Here is a 16,380-nt window from a genome sequence, read left to right on the forward strand (position 1 = left end):
CATGAAGAAGAAGGGGAGTAGAAGGGAATATATAACTACTCTTTGGAGAATCTAGTATGTGACAAGCACTAAGGACTCTATGCATGTTATTTCCAATCTTCACAACAGCACTACAAGGTTAAGTGTGACATCCTCCTTTTTACAGAGTAGTAAACAGTGACTCAGAAAAGAAATTAACTCACCCAATATCACATAGCCAGAAAGGAAAGTTCTGGCTATGAGTTCTGTTGGGTCTGACCTAAGGTATAATTGAGTATCGTTGCCTACGATCTAATAAGAAATCAGCTCTTTCCTGCAGCACAATTCAGTGAATAAGTAAAATCCAGATAGTGAAACTGCGTTTCCAATATCTTTATGCCTGTTCAGAGCTTTATTTTTGGAGAGTTCTTGGTTTTAATCTCAACAATTCAGAAAAATTTAGGAAAACATAAAGGGTTAAGACTACCAAAGGCAATGAGAGAAATGACAAACGATTTTGGAAGATACGTTTAAATCACAAGAAATATGCCACCTTCACAAGAACTGAGTTCATAATATGCTTTCATAGTGGTTGTAAACTGTAGTGCTTTGGTTCCAAAATCTGTGATATTCCACATGACTTCTATACCCTTTTGTCTAAAGGAAGCTGTAGATCTCAGTGAAGGAAAAAGCTCTTCAATTCTTGGAACCTAGATGTACCCCAAGGAAGTGCTAAGCTGCTCACTCTGCAGCACTGCCATCCATACGGACGGTGATGGAGAGACTCTCTGGGCACTGTTGGCAAGTCACTCTGAGTCTCTAATGGAAGCCAATTACATAGGACTTTCTAAAGTGACAGTATCACTCTGGTAATGTGCAGATTAAGTGTTCCAGTGAAATCTAATAGCTCAAACTCACCAGTAACATTATTAAAATAATTACTTCCTCCTACTTTTTTTCTACTTTTTCTTGGCAAAGTGCTACTTCATGTGGCAGCAGGTTTTATAAAGAAGGTAACATAAACTATAGCAGGACACAGAAACTATAAAGGCAGTGTTCTCCCTCTTTAATAATTCTGACGTATGACTGCTGAAATAATAGTGCGGCCTGAAAAGCTGCCTTCCAATAGAACATTTGTGGATAATTGAACTCCTGCTCATTGTTCAAAAGGTCATGAGGTTTGAGTGGGCTCTTTTTCTTTTGGTAAATTATTCAGCTTGAGTATTTATTGGCATGCCAAAAGGATAGTATTGTATGAACTGTCTTTGTTGCTCTTCAGTGTTTCCTAATTTAATTGTGTTGTTTTCTGTGCATAACCTCAGCAGAAAATTTCCATCTCTCTTTCTCAAATTCCAGTACAGAGATCTCTCATCTTTGCTCTTTGCTGTACAGACAAACCTCATGCATCAAAGAGACGTGAAGTAGCCAAAGAGAAAGAATTATAATACTGATTGAATGGAGAGTTTTGGTTGGATTTTGTTTCACGCTTGATGAGATCCCTGCTTTTATTAATATATGGGAACACTTCTTAAAAGAAATCTATAATATAATAGGAAGAGTGGGGCTAATTTTGAAGAAATTGCGAGATTTAGAATATCTACAGTGGAATGGCAAAATTTGTATTTCCCAGACCTGATTCTACCAAAGTAGTATCTATACAACATCTACATGCTTTACTATAGTTAAAAGATAAGTAGAGCTCAATTTTGAACAAAATTTGGGTGCAGATTGGGGAGTTACATTACTCCTATATTGTCTTACTGTCCAATCTTGTTGGGCCTTCATTACTATTTTTGGTATCTAATGCTAGCTGAAGGAGAACTACTGAAGTCAAGAGTGAGAGGGTCATGAGAAAACAAAAAGTGGATGGATTTATGAAAACATATCCTATATGCAGCTCTCATTTTCTTCTGATCACAGCAATCTCTGCACTTACCATTCTTCCCCAAAAATAAGACCTAGCAGGACAGTCAGCTCTAATGTGCCTTTTATAGCAAAAATTAAAATAAGACCCGGTCTTATTTTACTATAAGGCTGTGTACAATATAATATAATATAATATAATATAATATAATATAATATAATATAATACCGGGTCTTATATTAATTTTTGCTCCAAAAGATATTAGGGCTGATTGTCTGGCTAGATCTTGTTTTTGGAGAAACAGAGTAGCTACCTACATAAAACTGAAGGGTTTTTGTTTGTTTCATTTTTGTTTGCTTTTTTTTTATTGCTTTCAGATAAGGGAGAGTGGTCTTTTCAAATTTTAGTCGTTTTCTCAGTAAACAGCTCTCTTCCTATGGACCAGATCATCGTGGGTTTGTATGGAACTAAGCTAGATATTATTTACTTCATTAAAATTTTACAACAGTCATATGGAGCAACCTCATTACAGATGAAGAGGAGATACAGAAAATTAAGTCCCTTTCTTAAGGTACCATTTCTCATAGATGACGGGGCCATGATTTGAACCTAGATTTAAATGACACCAATTTATTTCTACGTCACATAATTACTGGATTGCTTTAAGACCAAGTGATACTAGACAGGAAGCATTAGGTTCTAAAGGGCCTGTTAATACATAAGATGCTACTGGTTCAATTCACCCAATAGGTATCGACGTCTATGATAACACAAAGGTCACCAAAATGCTACCCTACTACTTCTAGTTCCCTTGCCCTTATTTGTTACATATTTCCACCTCATTGTCCGGGACTCTGGTTTAGTCTTCTGTCTCTCTCCTGTCTGTACCCACCAGTTTGTCTCAGTTCTTGACTTCATTCCGGCTTTGCCTCTCTGGTTCTGTTAATCCTCAGTCCTTAGCTGCCATGATTCCTCTTCACTACTTGGGTAGACTGGTCCCGAATAGCTGTGAACTCCCAACGATTTGCTCACAAACTGCCTTGGCATTTCAAGTGCCATCTATGACTCAGCAAGGCCTTATAGTCACCGATCAACAGAAAGCTTCCACCTGGACTTTAGACAAGCCCCAATCAGTGAATTTGTACATAGAATCTGAGTGTGATTCTCGATCTATTGTTGACAACACTTTCCTACTATATCCTGAAAACCTAGTGTTTTAGGTACTTTAGTTCATCTGAAAAACAGGCTCAGGTGGTGGGAAAATATATGTTAAACAGTTGTAGTTTTGTTATTAGGTTTTCTTATTTTTATTGGAGACTTGTTTCCTCCTCTGGGTTTTCTGCTTTTGAGTTGTTTTAGTAGTCTTCACCTGTTCTCCTGACCTGTCTGGCTTGGAGTAAGCAATATAACTTTCATTTATGCTGAGTTTTACCTCCCTTTCTATTCTGGTTATCTGTTGCTACATTACAAAGTATCTCAATCAATAGAATCTTATAAGCAATGATTTTGTTTTTCTTGTCATTTATGCATTAAGAATCTGGGCAGTTTGACTGTGCCTTCACTTTTCCTCCAGTCATTGTGGTCACTTTTTGGCTGTCAGTGAGCAAATGAGCTATCTGGAGGGCCCAAGATGGCCTTCATTCACATATTTGTGTGTGTGTGTGTGTGTGTGTGTGTGTGTGTGTGTGTGTGTGTGTCTTTAGGTTTGGCTAAAAGACTAAGCTCGGCTGGGACTGGTGAGAAAAGTACCTTCCTATATACTCTCTAGCGAGGGTTCTTGATATATTTGAACTTAAATGGAGATCGTAACTCCCAGAGATAATATTCCAAGAGACGTGAAGCAAAGTCTGCCTGTTTCTTATGTCTTAGGCCCTGAAAATGCAGAGCATTATTTCTGCTACTTTCTATTGGTCAGAGGACAGATGGGCCCACCAGATTCAAGGGGAAGGAGCATAGCTTCCACTTCTCAGTGAGAGGAGTTTCCCAGAATGGTGTGTGGCTTTCTTTCATCCCCCTTACTTCCTGTACCCTAATGTCTGTTTCCCTCTCAATTTTAGTCTTTAGTTTATACTCTAAGCTGGAAAATCTGAACTCAGTTTATAGTAAAGCAATTGATAAAACCCCTTGGTTCTAGTTTAATTCCACTCATTCATTCATTAACATACCGTTTTTGTTTTTTTTGTTTTTTTCACCTGTTATAAGGTTCAAGATTACATGAAGTAATGATTAGAAAGTAGTACAAAAAAGTAATTTTCAAAATATAGACTTTGTTCACCAGCTTTGAACTTTGCCTTCGTTATTTATAAATTGTGAAATCTTAAGCAACTTAATTAACTTGAGCCTCAGTTTCCTCTTTTGTAAAGTGAAGAATAAAATGCCCATGTTATGTGCATGTTTCAAATATTAAGTGTAGAAATGTATATTAAATACTAAGCATATTGTCTTGCACTCAAGCAGTCTAACAAAAAAGAACAGTAGCTATGATTAATAGCTATCACTACCACTCATTACATGAGCTTGAATTAGTCATTTAATATTTCTAGGACTCCTAGATATATTTTTGTTCTGTGTAAGCAACTTGACTTGACTTTTTTTGGTTATGCTTATGGTTATAGTTTACTACAATAAAAGATATAGATCAAAATCAGCAGAAGGAAAAAAAAAAACAAACACGAGAAGTCTAGGAGAAACCAGGCACAAGATTCCAGGTATCTCTTCTCAATGGAGTAACATGGGGACATATTATTACGATAAACTTATCTGGACAAACTACTATAGCATGGCTCCAGGTCTCAGACATGCAGAAATATTCTTATCAGGAAAATATCCCCAGGGTTCAGAAATCATTTCCTAGGAGTTTGAAGACAGCTGTTCTTTGGGATGTGCACGGATTGAGGCACCTAGGCCAGCTGGGATAATCCCCTCCTTCCCACATATTATTCTAAAGTGTTTGCAACCAAGGGAACTGGGGCAACGCATAAGCGAATTCTGTTCCTTGTCCTCAATTTTTCTGTAAAACTAATAAAATTGTTCTAAAAATTAGTCTATTAAAAATCAATATCTAAATTGGAAGAATAGATCATATAAACTGATAAATATTCAGGCTGAAAATGTTTTAACACTTTTTAACACTGTCTTCTAGTAATTTTATCTAATTGAGGTGATATTGTAAAAAAAATCTGGTGCATTGTTTTTGCCTTCTTTAAAGGTAGTGATTTCTGTTGCATTCTTTAAAGGTAGCAATTTCTGAATGTTTTCTCATCAATAATAGCTTTTATTATTCTTAGTTGCCAAAAAGCAGAAAAAAATCTAAATGTCCACCAACCGATAAATGGGTAAATAAAATGAAATGTTATTCATCCATAAAAAATAATATAGTCCTGACATATGCTACAGCAAAACTTGAAAACATTATGATAAGTGAAAAAAGACAGACACAAAAGAGCACATAGAGGTCGGATAATTAAGTTTGTGAACTCATCCTAGAAAAAGTCCTACATACCTCATTGCTGAATATCACTACGGTCACCTTTGAAGTACTCCCCCTGGGAACCTATGCACCGATGCCAGCACTAGTCCACCTTCAAAGCAATTTTGGAACTCTTTTTCTGGAATGGTCATCAGAGCTGTTGTCATATTACCCTTAATATCCTGAATGTCATCAAAATGTCTTCCTTTCAATATTTCCTTCATCTTGGGTAAAGAAAGAAGTCACTGGGGGGCATCAAGTGAGTATGGAGTGTGTTCCAATACAGTTATTTGTTTACTGGTTAAAAACTCCTTCACAGACAGTGCCATGTGAGCTGGTGCATTGTCGTGATGCAAGAGCCATGAATTGTTGGCAAAAAGTTCAGGTCATCTAACTTTTTCACACAACCTTTTTAGCACTTCCAAATAGTAAACTTGGTTAACTGTTTGTCCAGTTGGTACAAATTCATAATGAATAATCCCTCTGATATCAACAAAATTTAGCAATATCATTGCAACAAGTGCACGAACTTAATTGTCAGACCTCATATATAATTTATGTTAAATTTCCAGAATAGACAAATCCAGAGGTAGAAAGTAGATTAGTACTTTCCAGAAGATGAAGAGATGAGGAAATGAGAATTGACTGATAATGGGTATGTGTTTTCTCTTTTGGGTGATGAAAATGTACTGGAATTAGATAGTGAAAAAGACTGCACAACTTTGTGAACACTATCTACTTAATTGTACATGATAAAAAGATGAATTTTTATGGTATTTGACCTATATTTCAATTTTTAAAACTGGCTGTTTCTCACAAATAAATTTTCAGGTTAAATTTCATGAACGTGTGCTCTGTTTTTTGTACACTCGATTAGCAGACCTATCGATTTTTAAAAATAAACACAATTCTAATATATCTAAGTATTACCTTTATAAAATTTTCTTAGCCTCCTTTCTTTTTCATTTCACTACACAGATATGCACACAATCCTTTACCTTTATAGAATATCATAAATGTTAAGATAATAGGAAATTTTACTTTACTCAGACATTCTAGCATTGTTGCAACAGTGATATTCTTATTATGATCATCATGGCTTATTAGGTCTACTAATATGTGGATAAAATAGACTGAGCAGTATAGACAAGAAGTAGAATCCAACTGTTATTAATTTATTGCTTGACCTAATTGAAAACAACAGGGGGTTTTGTCTTGGTTCTTATTTTTTATTTTATTTTGTTTTGCAAAAAATACAGAATTGTGCGCAACCAGTGATATGATATTTCCTGAATGTGCACATAAAGGCCTGGATATAAATGAATATAGAAAACATTGAAAACTCCCTGCTTTAATGGAATTTTAAAATGTATATTGTGACAAGTGTACTTTATTTCTCTAATATAGTAAGACTGGATTGTTTCCTGAAACGAAGTATCTGTGTATCTTGGTTTAGTGATGGTTTCATTTCTAATCAATTATTTATATCTTAAATTTTACTGATATTAAAAGAATCTATAATATAAACAAACTTTTAATATGATTTCTGCATATTGTATACACAAAATAGCTGTAATTGAGCAGCTTATCTTCCACTTGCAAGTTTATGAAAATATAAGTATGTCAAAGTAAATAAAAATGAAATACTTCTTTAGTTTTAATGAAAGGAATCCAATCAACTTACCTCTGAACTGAAGCTGCATAATCAAAACATATTAGCTAGGGATGTCACTGATTTATAAACAAACCAATGCTTTTCTCTGCATTCTGAATTTAGAATAGTAAGCTTATCTTACTTGTTTAAACTTGTTTGGTGAAAGGTATGAAGAATAAGCTAGTACATATGTGTACATATGTTCATGCACTCACAGACCTCTAAACTTGGTTTTCTGTTAAGAGTTCTTAGAAAGTATCTAGTTTTCATTTGTAGAAGTAGATGCTATACAATAAAGAAAAGCTTTTAACATTTTCTCTAGTAAAACGTAAATGGCAGATAATGGAATATTAGTTTCAGGTGGATATAATGATTTGATATATGTATACATTATGAAATGATAACCAAATAAGTTAGTGAATATTCATCACCATGCATAGTTACAATTATTTTTTTCTAGTTATGAGTTTTAACCTTTAACAACTGATTCTTCTGGTGTTTTCTACAAACTGCTTCTTAAATCACTAGCAAATTCTGATTTCTGATTTTAGCGAGTCTATCTCAGAGAAGTAAGACAGGCCAAACATCATTCAATAGGATTTTTAGGTCATTAGTCAAATATAACTAAGTAAAATTATTTTCACAAAGTCAGACTTGCTAATTGACATAATGTAGAACTGTGGGTCCAAGTCAGATTTTCAGTTGAAAAAAGTTATCTGTGAATGTTCAGTTCTCGCTAAGGCAGATTTTACTCTCAACTTTTTATTAATACCATCTCCTCTGCTTAAATTATTTGATGTTACCACATCTATTCATTCATTTTTCAGTCTGAAATTTACCCCGATAGTTCTTTATGTAAACATAAAGATACAAATGGTTTGTAAAATAAGAGTAGCTTTAACCTCAAAGTAAACTCTAGGGGAAAAACTGCATTTTAAAGCAAATGCAGTTTTTTCCCTAGATTGTACTTTGTTTATATTTTCCTTTAAATTAGTATACTAAAAATATTGCAATAGAGTACAACATGATAAAAATGTCATGTCCTATCTTCCTATGCCCTGTTATATATCATGTTTCATTGGAAACACGGTCTGTGTTAATTGGTTTCAGCATCGATATAGAGTATATGCACACACTTGTATGTGTGTGCACACGCACACTATTATAGCAGGCTGTGTTACTGGTTAATTTAAGTCAACTATTGTAAGTTGCACAGCTGTAGGGGTCCTGATACCTTGGTGTGGCTTGAAATTACCTCTCTACCTCAGGATGGAGACTTTACACAAAAAGCCCTGGCAGGATGGAGGAAGAATTAAAGAATTATTTTTCCTTTGAATGTTTACTAAAATAACATAAAGCTAAATGAAATTGAACTATTACAGAAAATAACATGGGGTGTTAAATGATCCTTTCCCTGTTTTTCCTGTTTTAGACTTGCATAAATGTAAAATAATCTTTAAGATATTCCTACTGTTTAAGTAATTAAACAAGGTGGCCCTCAGACTAGGGTGGCTCTAGTGCCTTGGTTGCCAGCCAAAATTGTAAGCAAACCAAAACCCAAATCAGAGTCAATGCACTCAAATCTAAGAAAATGAAACTCAAGAATAACCAATCACAAATGGCCAACGAGGCTTTCCCAAATAAGGCAACCACTTAAGCTATAGCCAATCAAATAATCTTTGCTTCCCTTCTCGATAAAAATCTCTGCCCTAGTTCCTGTTGGTGATGGCTCCTAACTGCCTTTAGTTTGGCACTGCCTGATTCTAATCAATATATGTTCAAATAAAGTCTTGAAAATTTTAATGTTTCAGTTTATGTCTTAAGAATACTAAATGATTAGTATCATTTAAAATAACAATGTACAGTTGAATGTGATATCCCTTTTAATTGAGTGTACATATTTTACTGATCTCTTTTAGTCTCTTTTAATAGACTCTTAATGATCTCAACTTCTTTTAATAAAAGTTTACAAGACTTGTTTTGTGGGGTTTATTTATTCTTTAACAAAATTGGGCACACGTTTTCTTAAAGTTGACCATAAATATTCCTTTGAGGGACTGAAAATTAATCTACATAGAGTCTCCCTTTAACTGATGGACTTAAACTTGATCCACTGGTTTGCACCACGAACTTCAAAAGGTGGACTACTACTGTAGATGTGATGGCCTATTTCTTCCAAAGGTGGTTCAGGATCTGTTGTAGCAAACTGGGCCGCATCATCAATTTCTTTTCTCACTTCAACGTCAATTTCCTTTAATTCTTCAATACTGGCAAGCTTGTTGCTTACCATTCTATCTTTGAGAAGCTTAACAGGATCACTCATATTTCTCACATTATGAATTTCTTCTCGAGTACGATAACTGACTCCAGGATCACTCATGCTGTGTCCGTGATAACGGTAAGTCAGCAGCTCCATCACTATGGGCCCTTTTCCAGATCGGCAATAGTCAGCTGCAAACTTTGTTGCCTCTCGAACACACAGAATATCCATTCCATCTACCCTTAGTCCAGGGATAAAATTGCCTCTCTTGTAGTAATCAGTGCTGGCTGCTGCTCTCTCAACGGCTGTTCCCATTCCATAGAGGTTATTCTCACAGATGAAAATACAAGGTAATTTCCACAAAGCTGCCATATTGTAAGCTTCAGATATCTGACCCTGATTAGCAGCGCCATCCCCATAGACAGTCAAAGCGATCTCATCGTTTCCCTTGTATTTACAGGCCAGAGCAATACCAGCTCCCAGGGGTCCCTGAGCTCCCACAATGCCGTTGCCCCCGTAGAAGTTCTTGGAATACATATGCATCGATCCACCTTTTCCTTTAGCACAACCTCCTCTTCTTCCTGTAAGCTCTGCAAGAATTGACCGGACAGAGAGTCCACGAGTATAGCAGAAGCCATGAGCCCGATAGGATGTGATAACATGATCGGTGGGATTTATCCCAGCCTCAAGGCCCACGCAACAAGCTTCCTGACCATCACACAAGTGACAGAAACCACGAATAAATTTCTGTTTATACAACTGATCTGCCTTCAATTCCATTCGGCGGATAGTCTGCATTGTCTTATAGTATTTGAGCGCATCATCCCGGGTGAGCACTGTTGCGACAGGGGGACCTTCTGCCAACCGATAAAGATCACATTTCTTAATTTCAAATGTAGCATCTTTGGAATAGTTACAGGATGCCACCAGCACTCTGCTAGTGGGCTTCTGGGGGACACCCGACAGCACGCGGGACACGGCGGCAGCGAGCATCTTCCTCATGGAGGGCGGCTGCGGGCGGCAGTTGCGACTCCCAACTGCCCAGAGTCCGGGCTGCCCTTCCTGTCACCTTCTGAGCCTCCTTCCAAGCCCTAACGCACGTGGCGCCACAATGGCCACGCTGGTGACAGAGGCCACGTCATGCGCACTAGGTCCCTGGCCGCCAGCCTGGATTGATTGATTTTTACAGGGCCTTACAATTGTAAAATTAAGAATAAAGGTCGTTTCTAATATAGGAAGACTTGGCAGAACTACAATCCTAATTAACTCCATCATCGTTGCTAAATCATAATAATCTGAATCCTTTTTCCCTGCTAAACACTATAGCAATGATTCTCAAATGTGTATCTATGAAAGAGAAGAACAAATGCAATCCTAAAGCATATAAGAATTCTGATAAGTTAAGCAAACGGTATTCTCACCAATATTTATTTAAAGTTTTTTTAAACATAGTTATGACTATTTTATCCTACTCCATAATATACAAATTTATTTTAATGTAAAAATAAGATTACATTATTTGTAGTTTCAATACTTAATTTAAAAACAAACACTTTTTTTTTTTTTTTTTTTTTAAAGTTGGTGCTCCAGAAGACACCACATTTATCTTTTTCGTTTCTGGTATCTGTGTCACCTGGGTGGAGGGCAGGTGATAGTACACAAATTCCAGAGTGAGAATAACCATCTAAACCACCTGATGTTGGAAAAATTGGAGGCAGGGTTGAATGCAGATTGCCATAACAACTAACTAGTTTTTGATATGGTACCTTTCTTAAAATCCTGAATCCTATCCAAACAGTTTTATGCCTATTTTTCTGACCAATTTACTTTTTTTTTTTTTTCCTATAATGTCTTCAATAGGTTTCCATAGAAAACATCAAGATTCAGGTGGCTTTGTTTTTTGGCTTTCAAATCAATCTAAACCAGTTTTATTCTGGGAAATTGAGAAGCGTGTTTTTATAATACCTCTTTATAAAGCAAACATTTGAAAGCATAACTTCTGGTAAAGTGACTCACTCAACAGTATACAGTTTGGTCTGAAAGAGAGCAATAGAGTTTATTTAAGCAACTCATAACAGTTCAGTCATAGGGCAAAATAATCTGAGGCCTATGGTTACAAAGACCACATATTATTTTCCTCTTTTATAGGTTTACTAGGAAGGTGATTTTTGTACCCCAATAAGCCAACCATAAGCAGGGATCCTGTTCTATTTAGGCTATTAAGCAATTCACCTTAATACATGTTGTGTTTTATTTCCACTGCCGGTTTGTAAATAAACATGCAAATAAAATACAAAATCCCAGTTGGTAAATAAATTCTTACCCAAATTTCCCTAGGACATATTCAAAGCAGCTGCCTTCTCTGTATTTAGCTGCAAGTGTTATTTTGGACACTTCTTTTGATATTTAGGCAAGAAGGAAAAAAATAAAAAGTTATGCTATCTCTTAAAACTTGATTTTTCCCCACCTTCCCAACCAAGCCATTATAACAGGCCTAATTTCTTTACTCAATTTAAAATTCTGCTGTTGGAATTCATGGTCTTGCTGTGCTGTTTGCTCCTCCTTTGATAGTTAGCCTGTCTCTGCTGTTCTCTTTCATTCCTGCAGGTCTTGGAGATCTCCAGGGAGCATTATCTCCATGAGAATGAGAAAAATGACACTGCAGGATGGAACAGTAGTGTTAATGGGTCACTGAGTGACAGCTGAGCCTTCTCTCAGAGGTATCAGCCGGGTACCACTGCCAGGAACACAAGAGCTCTACAATAAAGTGTGCCAATTTAATCTTGTCACACATAGCCTGGGCTGCAAAGATAGAGCTCCCCTTAAAAGTCCAGTGTGACAAGGCTAAATCCGACTCATGCGAGAGGAGAACATGCAAAGATGCTAATTAGGAAATACCTGTGCTACAGGTACCCACAGAAGATGGCCATATTTTTTGCAACAGTCTCTGGTTAAGATAATAAACAATAAAATGTGAAACTTCCAGGAACCTTAGACATCAGGTACACTATACCTCCTAAATTTGATTTAAAGATACACAGATGAAATCATATTTGCAGAACATGATGACAAAGTATTTCCATTAAACTTATTAGTTCTGATAATTTTTGGAGTTTTTATTATGTTACCAAACCCATTCACATATTTTTTAAAAAGTGAAATGTTCAGATGTCAGCGGAAAAGTTTAAAACTCTCAAGGAGACCCTGAGCTATTGAACCTCTCCTCTTATCGGCCCCTAGTTAGAGAGGATTGAAGATTGCACATAGACAATAGAGTTGATGATGGTGTACTTTTCTTCAAATGATTTATTTTTGGTCTTGTCATTGTCCAGTAACAGGTTTATTACCAAACAGGACCAATAATCATCTACACACTCAGCACTCAAATGTTGTTTGCAATTAAAGTCCCCATAAATTCTAAATTTTTGATTAACACCAAATCTCACTTTTAATCTATCTGAAATTAAAGGAAAACAGATGAGTTCTTTTATAAGGCCAATGTAATTAATTAATTACATTTAATTGATAATAAAAAAACTAATAAAAGAGGAGCCAGTAATTATAGTAGCAGTCATTCTTGTCAATGTGACAGAATTTCACATTTCATGTCTAATGATTGATTCTACAGGGACATTTCTGAATTTATCTTAAAAATATCACCCCCATTGCATCAACAGCATAGAAAATTTTTTTAAATAAGTGACAAAGAAATGTTACAGAAAAAAAAAGAACAGCATGTTTGAGGAGTATTTAAATTCCTTCAGTAATAATTGCACTTTTCACCAAATGTTAACTGAGAAAAGCTGTTAAAAAGTGAATATGTTCTAGATAAATAATATCAGATCTCATTATATGATTAGTGACAATGTATTTTTTTCATAGTTCTAAGATTTGGCAATTAAGAGTGATGAGTAAGAAAAAAATTGAGTTATATAAAACTCAAAAAAATTTTCCCCATTTGGTCGATTACTTTCCCTTGGAGAAAGGGAAAATGTCAGTACCATATATTCTGCAAAATAATGACAATCAAGCTAGGATCCTCTTTAATGTTATGATAAGTGAGGTTATTACAGAACAGTTCAGAGCCCTTGGCAAACAATTTTTTTTGTTTCTCCTCCTCACCCCCCATCATAATTCTGAAGATTCCTTAAATAAAAATTCAGGACAAATTACCATGAAGATAAGACTTGATTGAAAATGACAGGTAAAGTGAGAGTGCTTTTCATTTCACCCAGATATTGATGGTGTAAGGAAAGGAAAGACATTATGGGTTAATTTTCAGTAACAACTGGTGGAGCCATCATCTTTCTCCTACTGGGTGGCCTCAGTCATCTGAGTCATCATGTTCATAGTAATCAACCCTCTATAACTAGAGATTGGGACCAATATCTAGCAGATCATGATAAAAGGGATCATAACACAAAAGCATATTAAAAACAAAACCATAAAAACTTTCCAAACATTTCAATAAGCTCCCTATAATTAGGGCTGTAATTGAATCTGGCCAGATGAAATAAGAAATAAAAATGTATATATGATATAGTGTCAAGATTTGCTAATGCCTGTATCTCAACCAATACAGGACTAGTATAAGAATCAAGAGTTGTGCCCTGATATTTGTTCAGTTCTTTGAGTTGTTTTATAAAATCATAAACTCATTCAAAATAAAAATCATCAATACATGTCATTAACAGACCAAAGCAAAGTCAAGAAAGCTCAAGTCAGAATTAGGTCTATTTGCATTTCCTTTAAAAATTATTATTTACAATTCTTGGGAAAGTGTTTGTTCAGATTTTAATTTTCACATACTTGCAAGTTCACGTCTCAAATTTGTATTCTTTAAACAAACATATGTTTATCCCTAGTAACCTTAATTTTAATAGTAATACATTTACCAGTAATAATGTATATATTTACTAGTAATAATGTATATATTAAGTGTGATAGTAAAAATAAGCTCTACATATTCAATAGTGAAATGAGGGTGTCTTGCCTTTGTAAAGTCTTTGGTAATACATTAGTTTCTCTTAACTGTACAATTTTATGATGTTTTCTTTATAAATGGCCTCCAAGCACCCTTCCTTCTAACAACTTTGGGTAGACTACTACCTTTTTCTAATATCAGTATGCAATAACATAATTAGCATATTTATTTCTTTTGATTTGCTTCTCTGAAGAAGACCCGAGTCACTGAACTAAGTTTAAAGGGAGACAAAGGAATGTTGGCAAATTCCAAAGCACTGCTGCCGCCTAGAAGGAAGTTTGAGCAGCACACTTGACCATCACAGAGAAATCTTGGGGAAAGGAGACTGAGGAAGAGGCAACTCTTGTTCCACACTTTAAAAGCATACTGTTGGCCACATCATCGGTTTTCATGGCTCTATTATGGATCTAAGCTTGGGCACAGTCTTGCCGAACACACCGTAAACTGAGATCCTAATAGATCACATGGCTCTCTGAGGAAACCTCTGCAAATATAGCAAATATGTGCAAACAAACAAGCGGAATATTCTTGACAAAATAATACATATATTTGTAAATAAGGGAGATGAAATTTCAAGCTATCATATGAGTTCATTTGAGATTTAAGAACATGTTATAAATATTTCCCAGGTATGTGATAACCTTGCATCTCTTTGCAGGAGATACAAAGTTTACTCATCTACTTCTCACAGACACAGGTAAAACTCTCTCTATTGTTCTCAATTTCTGCATGAAGAAACTGAGGCTGAGAGAGTTTAGATAAAAGGCAAAACTTATAGAACTGGTAAAATTTTTAAAAAACATAATATTTATTCTTCACTTATACTGCACGTATAATGAAGTGACTTCCTTTTATATGGCCCTTTTAGGATCTAAAGAGTAAAAACACAATGATGACATACAATTATATTTCCCTCCACTTAATCCAGTTCACATGGAGGTGTTATTTTGTGAGTTCTCCCAGATTTTCTGGCAGTGCATGTGGAAAAGGACACATCATTATTGAATGACAAAGGAAGCGACACATGAGCAGCTGTTACAGAGGCAATAAAACTAACTTATTGCATTCCAGGCAATGGTTACAATGACAGTGTGTCTTTATTAGGATCAATGATGAGCAAATTAAAAATAGAGTACCGCCAAACTGCAACATACGAAACAGACCATTTTAATTTTGTAAAGTTGTGGTGTCTCCTTTAATTTGATAATACAGCAGAGCTGGAAAGCCACACTGGGAAAAATGAAAATCAAGATCTCATAATTATGCAGTACATTATGAATATGAATGCATTTTCTCCGAGCAACCTAAGACAATGCTATAGAAGTTTTATGGAGCTTTTTGTGCGTGAGAATCTTTCTGTTCCCACAGACCCACTGTGCATCTAAGATTCTAAGATATTTCCATAGTACCCAACACTGTAAATCTACAGCCACCATGAAAAGCCTCAAAAAGATTTTGAAATAAGAGAACCAATAAACACCATCTTCACTGGTAAACAAAGATAGTGTACAAGAAGAGTTTTTGAGCTCAGACCTGTTAGGCACTCATCAATAGCATCATACTCAGGAAGCAAGATTGTTGGGCAATTGTCAGAGGAATTTAACATGCTCTTGTCAGCGCCATCAGCTGGTTAACCTGCTTCCTTCTCTTAGGTCGTGATCACTACATTGAAATTTATGATGAATTTCTCTGAAACCTCCTAACTTCTATTTGCCGTCACCCCACTTCATTTCACGATAAAATTCACCATCTACTTATAAGAATGCATTGCAACTTAAAGGGATTTTCTGAATTTAATGCATTTTCCCATATTATTTGGAAAATTATGTAGAATGTATCATATCCCCATTGATTTAAGGAAAAACAGACCTGGCGTGGTTAATAAGCCCCATAAACATTGAGCATGTCCTCAGGTCACACATCTAATTCATGGAGAGCCAGTCTCATCTTCTGCGCCAATGCTCCTTGCCTGCACATACTGCAATGTTCCTCCAACCCAGCTGCCTGTCTCCTGATGAATTTTTACATCTATCAGAACTTCCTTCCCCCTGATCTCAGCGGAAGAGTTCTCATCTTATCTGAAATCTAACCCCTCAGCCTTGCTGCAGAACCCTCTATTCCCTCATAATGAGACACTGCTCTCACTCATATACCCCCGCCCTCACCCCCCACCAGAGAATCATCAATTTTG

The 16,380-nt window shown here is 35.8% G+C and overlaps 1 protein-coding gene across 2 annotated transcripts; it reads right to left on the bottom strand.

Annotated features, from left to right (window-relative positions):
• Window positions 1-9,031: 9,031 nt before the first annotated feature.
• On the bottom strand, window positions 9,032-10,207 carry PDHA2 (pyruvate dehydrogenase E1 subunit alpha 2). Of its 2 annotated transcripts, XM_019741084.2 has the most exons (2): window positions 9,679-10,207; window positions 9,032-9,585 (listed from the first exon to the last, which is right to left on the bottom strand). In XM_019741084.2, the coding sequence occupies exons 1-2, from the start codon at window positions 10,205-10,207 to the stop codon at window positions 9,032-9,034; spliced, it is 1,083 nt and encodes a 360-aa protein (XP_019596643.2). The 2 variants fall into 2 exon arrangements, with proteins under 2 accessions (XP_019596643.2, XP_019596642.2); XM_019741083.2 differs by having other exon boundaries at window positions 9,032-10,207.
• Between the last annotated feature and the right edge of the window lie 6,173 nt (window positions 10,208-16,380).

The sequence above is a fragment of the Rhinolophus sinicus genome, linkage group LG02, assembly GCF_036562045.2.
Source record: "Rhinolophus sinicus isolate RSC01 linkage group LG02, ASM3656204v1, whole genome shotgun sequence".
In the NCBI taxonomy this organism is placed as follows: Eukaryota; Metazoa; Chordata; class Mammalia; order Chiroptera; family Rhinolophidae; genus Rhinolophus; species Rhinolophus sinicus.

What these genes read in the sequence shown, in the direction of transcription:
- PDHA2 (XM_019741083.2), bottom strand. Translation starts at nt 10,207, where the DNA reads ATGAGGAAGATGCTCGCTGCCGCCGTGTCCCGCGTGCTGTCGGGTGTC.